General features: G+C 46.9%; 1 protein-coding gene across 1 annotated transcript in view; it reads right to left on the bottom strand.

Moving 5' to 3' along the window:
• The window catches only part of PPP6R1 (protein phosphatase 6 regulatory subunit 1), a 60,700-nt gene that overhangs the window by 18,143 nt on the left and 36,557 nt on the right, over positions 1–6,000 (bottom strand). The window contains exons 16-20 of the mRNA XM_083581719.1: positions 4,865–4,922; positions 4,619–4,767; positions 1,978–2,126; positions 1,105–1,279; positions 7–82 (exon numbers count right to left, since the gene is read on the bottom strand). Of these exons, the coding sequence (XP_083437845.1) occupies positions 7–82; positions 1,105–1,279; positions 1,978–2,126; positions 4,619–4,767; positions 4,865–4,922 (607 nt within the window). The remainder of the gene's footprint in view (positions 1–6; positions 83–1,104; positions 1,280–1,977; positions 2,127–4,618; positions 4,768–4,864; positions 4,923–6,000) is intronic.

Below are 6,000 nucleotides of genomic sequence, written 5' to 3'. Positions count from 1 at the left end.
TCCTGCTGTGGATACATTGCTTTGCGTCACTTCCTGAGGGGGGGCTGCAGGGGAAGCAGGGTCCACAAGTGCTTTGGGGGGCCTGGAGGCCAAAAGGATAAAATCAGAAGGTAGGATCGGGTCTTTAATTTCAATTTAGTTGTATGCCTCCAACTCGTAAAATATCAAGGCTGTGCACAATATATGCAAGTACAAGAAAACAAAATAACATAGAAAAAATGCAAAATATCACTAAAATGACTGTCTAACCAAGGAAGCTGAAATAGCTGCATACCTGAAAATTCAACAAGGTGAATGCCTACCTAATCTCTGCTGGAAGAGGGTCCCACAGCATGGGGCTGGAAACATTAATGAACTGAATCCTGGTTCCCATTTTTTTCCCTCCCACCGACCATTTGAAAATGGCCACTTAATGATTTTTCTGCCTGTTATAGCAACTGTAATGTGCTATGCTAGACGTCGGCTGATTTTCCACTGTATTTTCGTAGTTTCTTTTATTTCTTACAGGTGACATTTTATTATATTAATGATTTAAATTCCACAGAATTCAAATTGTAATGCAATGTAAGGACTAAAAGAAAGCAATAAAAATACAATGAAAAATCAATATGAATATGTAATGCAATGAATGTGCCATCTCCTGTCTTCAACCACAAATTCACAGCCATGCTGCAGGACCACCCAAATGAAGCTCGCAGACGCTAGTGGATCATGGAGCACAGTTTGGGAACCCAAGTTCCAACTGAAGCCAGTTAGGCCTCTGTAATGCAGGGTCAACTAACGGTGCTCCTTCAGATGATCTTGGTGAACAAGCTGGCCTATAAGGGCTCAGGCAGCCCTTAAGGTATCCTGAACCCAACTTGTCCAGGGCTTTGTATATTAACACAAGAAGCTTCAACTTGGCCAAGTAACGTATGGGCAGTCAGAGACGCTTTAGCAAGAGTTGTTCAGGTGTTGATGCCTCAAACCCATCTCCCTCAGTAGCAGCCTCCCCAGTGACTTCCAATGGCTCGGCCGGTTCATTATCTCCCTCAGACGCCCAAATAGTCTCCTGTTCTGAACATCCAGCTGGTCTTAAACAGGTTAAGCCTTCCAAGGCCTCACCTCTCTTGCTGTATATGGGGTTCTGCAAATGAGGCCCAATTCTTATCTGTGGTGGGGCAGGAGGCATCTGAGTTGGGACGATCCCACACTGCTGCTCCTGTGTCAGCTGCCACAGGCTGCGAGGATACCATAGATTCCGAGGAAGAATCAGAGGGGCTATCTGCCCAGTCAGGATCTGGGAAGAACAGATTAGAAAAGGAGGTCAGATCTAACCAGTGATACAATCCAGGCCCTGAAATCTCTACCTTTCCCAGATACTGATGATCACATAAATGTGGTGTGTGTGTGTGTGTGTGTGTGAGAGAGAGAGAGAGAGAGAGAGAGAGAAGAGAGAGATCACAAGGAAAATGGCAGGAAGACCAAGGCAAAATCTATCACTCTCCTGCTTCAATTACAAAATCCTCCAGTTTCAGATAAATCACCGTATTTTTCGCTCTATAAAACGCACCAGACCATAAGACGCACCTAGTTTTTGGAGGAGGAAAACAAGGGGGGGGGAATATTCTGAATCCCAGAAGCCAGAACAGCAAGAGGGATCGCTGCGTAGTGAAAGCAGCGAACCCTCTTGCTGTTCTGGCTTCTGGGATACCTGCATAGCCTGCATTTACTCCATAGACGCACACACATTTCCCCTTACTTTTTAGGAGGGAAAAAGTGAGTCTTATAGAGCAAAAAATACGGTATTTCCCCATGTGGCTAAGAATTGGTATGCTGCTAGCTCCCTCCCACTCCCAAAGCTTGTCTGTGTTGGATTCTGCTGTTCCTTATTTGTAGCAGAGCACCCCCAAGTCAATAAGCAGATGTGACAAGTCTCCCTTTCACCCTCTACCAAATCCCTCCCTCGGACCACATGGGTCTCTCTGGAGCCCTGACCTCCTGATGTTCTCTCCACCTCCGTCTGTTCACTGCAACCGTTGCTGACATGTGTGGCATCTCCATCTCCCCCACCAGGATCTTCCTCCTCGCCTCCTTCTCCCTCTTCTGAGTCTTCACTGTCCTCACTATCTGTGCTACCAAGGCTCCTGCTTAAAATGAAAAGGGGAGGAGGGGAAGAAAGGAAGAGAGATATTTCAGATCATGCGCACAGCAGGCAAGTTTCTCCATCCCAACCCTGTTGGACAAATGGGAGGTACTACCCCTCTCTCCGCACCAGAAACACATGAAGCTGCCTCATACTAAGATGGACCATTGAGTCCCTCTAACCCAGTATTCACCTACTCTGACAGGCAGCAGGTCCTGGGCTCCAACCCCTGCTACGCAAGGTACTTTCCCCTGGAGCAGCCTTTCTCAACCTGTGAGTCCCCCTAGCTAGCGAGCTAGGGATGATGGGAGTTGTAGTCCAACAACATTTGGGGACCCACAGGTTGAGAACCGCTGCCCTGGAGGTTCTGAGGATTCAGCCTGGGTCCTCGCTATGCAACCTGTATGCTGCCAAACACCCTTCAAGCACTAACTGAAATGCCAGGAGGAGAAGGAATGAAAGAGACCAGGGCTGTGAAGGAGAACAGTTCTTTTATTCACATGTGAATGGAAAGAAAACAATCCGATAGGGTAAAGTAATTTGGGGGGCGGGCTATTAAGAGAAATTCCTAGATGGAGCTATGAATAGGAAAATTCCTAGATCTAAATCAAAATCCCAATGAACTGGCAATGGTAGAAAATTCAAGCATAAAGTTCAGGAAGTTAATTTCTGGCAATGCCAAGACCGGCCTCAAAAAGGCCATTGCATTTGGAAATGCTAATGGAGAAGGGGTGTAAAGCAGTGGTTGGCCCAGCAGCTCCCATCATCCATTACACCATTGGCCATGCTAGCGGGCGCTGATGGCAGTTATAGTTTACCACATCTGAAGGAAAATCCGTTGCCTACCCCTCCAATAGGTTCCCAACAAGCTAAAGTACAGAGAGAGAGACAGAAAGCAGGAGCTCCACAGGGCTTTTATAAGATGTGGGCAACAAAACAGGGTCTCTCATTCAGTGAGAAAATTCCCACTTGTTGCAAAAAAGAGAAAAAGAATGAAACCAAAAGAGACTGTAAAACCTGGCCTTCAGTATTATTATTATTAGACTAGGTAAGTTATTAGACTAGGTAAGCGGGGGGGAAACAACAGATCCCCCAAAGTAACATATAATTGGCATAAAACAGAAACTATCTTCAGGGGGACAAATAACGGCTGGGAAATAGGAGTGGGGAGAAGCAGACTTAAAAGACTGGCCATGTACGTTTAGAAGAGAGAGGCAGATACTGTACACCAATTCATCGCAGTACAGGATTTCATTACTACTAATAATAGTGCTATAAATTATTAAGCAATTTAGGCTGTGCTGAGTACTGTACAAATTACAAATTAGAAACCAGCTAGGCCCTGGCAGAAGGAGAAAAGGCTTTGTAGAAATGAAGCCCTTGTGGGCTTAGGAAAGCCACGAAGTAGCCACCTTATTCCTTGACCGAACGACTTAAATCTAGGTAATAAAGCAGACCTGCGAAAGAAAGAGAAAGCAGCTTCTAGGCAAGCGGGTGGGAGAGCGCTGCTTCCCCATTTGAGGGTGCCCTCTTCCCTATCAGCAGAAAGCCCTATCACAGCAAGTCTAAAGAGTCCAACTAAAGCAGTCTTCACCAACCTGGTGCCCCCTAGATGTTTGGGGACTACAACTCCCATCAGTCCCAGCCAGCATGGCCGAAGGCTGATTTAAAGAGACAGGACACAAAAAGGGAGGGGAAAGAACAGGATGACAACAACTGAGAAAAGTGCACTTTACACAGGACGTAACAAGACAATGAAAGCTAATTTTATAGGAGTCAAAGCAGGAGAAATACGAGTTCATTGACATTAGTTCATTGGCGAGGATGGGCCTTCTCTGCAGTGGCTCCCCGTCTGTGGAATGCTCTTCCCAGGGAAGTTCGCCTGGCACCTTCATTATACACCTTTAGGCCAGGCAAAAAATTCCTTTTTAACCATGCCTTTGGTTGATCTGATTGACATCCTATGCCCTTTTAAAATGTGTTTTTTTTGGGGGGGGGGCTATTGGGTTGTTGTTTTTATTTTTATTATGCTTTTTGTGGTTTTATATCTTGATTTTATTCTGTGAACTGCCTTGAGACCCCCGGGTATAGGGCGGCATATAAATTCAATAAATAAGTAAATAAAATTTGAGGAAAGAAAAAGGCCTGTACTCTGGTATTTTACCTTTGGGGAGTCAGTCAATGTTGCACTTTACCAGCTGTATCTTATTCACTGTTCTGATTGTTTTAACACACTTTATATTCATGGACACCACCTTAAGGCAGATTGTACCAGGTGGTATATAAATATTTTTTACAAATATTAAATGCATAAAGTGTGCTTGGAAGAAGTTTATGAAAATCAAAGTGAGCACGATGAACATGAAGGAAAATTCTTCTGTGTGAAGGGAGGAAAGTAAGAGCGAAAGGAACCAATCGGCACCCTTAGTCCAAAGCCCATTTGGCACACCCCGGGAGCGCCAGGAGGTCTTTAGGCAGGGGATCGTCTCCTACCTGACTGTGGCAGGCTGTGCCATACCAGAAGAGACAGCAGCCTCCTTCTCCTGCCAGATGTCCTCCCCGTCGGAACCGTCAGCCTCGTCGTCATCGTCAAACTGCTGGATGCGCTCTTTGTAGCAGATGTCGAAGAGGTTGGAGTTGGGCTGTGAGAAAGGGGTGGAGGAGAGAGATGGATCAGAGCCCAGGCCAGGGGCAGAGGGGAAGCAAAGAGGAGCAAAGCTCTAGAGGAGCGGCTCTTACGCTGTCGTCGTCAGCATTCAAGGAGAAGGTGATGTTGGCCGTCTTGTCAAAGGGAGCACTGGAAGAAAACAAGAAGACCGAGATGAAGGTCAGAATGTGACTGCATGTAGGCACGGGAAAGGACCAAGGCCTAGTTTGGGAAAGAACGTAGTACTGAACCTACCGCGAAGCTTTGTTTTCTTGCGGGAGAAGGGATTGCCCCTCCCACTTGCTCCACTAGGCGGGGCCATGCAAATTGAGTTGCTCTTACCTCAAGAGATTGGAGATTGGGGGTGGTGGCATGAGACAGAGACAGCAGATTGCCTAAGGACATCTTAGTTCATATAGAGAGGCGACTTCTCCCCACATGAGCATTTTCACAGATCTGCCTCTCCCACCTGGACAGGATCCCCAAGCTAGCGTGCGCTTTGCCTCTGAAAACTACCCGTAAGAAGAACTAGCTTCAGATCCCTTTTCTGTTCCCGGTATTATCTACGTAATGGCAGGGACAGCCATAGCGGCAGCCAGAACTAAAACACCCGTGAGTTGCTGTCAGGAGAGGAGAAGCCACCCAGGCCATCTACCAGCCATAGAATTGTACAATCTAGGAACCTTTTGCACAATGTAGGGATCAACCCACGACCTAGAGATTAGGAGTCTCATGCTCTACCAACCGAGCTACCAGTGTTTTTTCCATGCCCTTGTTGTTTTGTCCATCTTATTTCCAAAGGGTTCAGGGCACAAAGCTATACTTTAAAGCACACATACAAAAGGGAAGCTCAATATGTGCGCATGCAGAATACACCTGGGCTTTCACTTCTAGTCTGATCTGCTTGGGTGGTGCACCCTTAACCAGGGAAGAGGTAGGTGGCACTGCACAGATGCGGGGGACGGATGTAGCCCAACACCCCCGCCTGTGGCTGGAGAGGAGCATAGCAGCGTGTTAGGCATTACCTTTTCAGCTGTCGGAAGTGAGCACTGCAGGGCAGATAGGCAGAGAGAGGGAGAGAGGGAGAGAAAGAGAGAGAGAGGCAGACACATGAAATCAGGGGGGCTGGGAAAAGAAAGACTGCCCTGGGGTGGGGTGAGCGAATTCTCCATGTCACCCTAGACTCCCTCTATTGCGCTATTTCAGCCCTTTGGAAAGATGGGATTCA

This window comes from Podarcis filfolensis (assembly GCF_964270895.1).
Source record: "Podarcis filfolensis genome assembly, chromosome: 13".
NCBI lineage: Eukaryota > Metazoa > Chordata > Lepidosauria > Squamata > Lacertidae > Podarcis > Podarcis filfolensis.
Note: the sequence above shows the minus strand (reverse complement) of the source record. Positions and strands in the feature narration are given on the sequence as shown.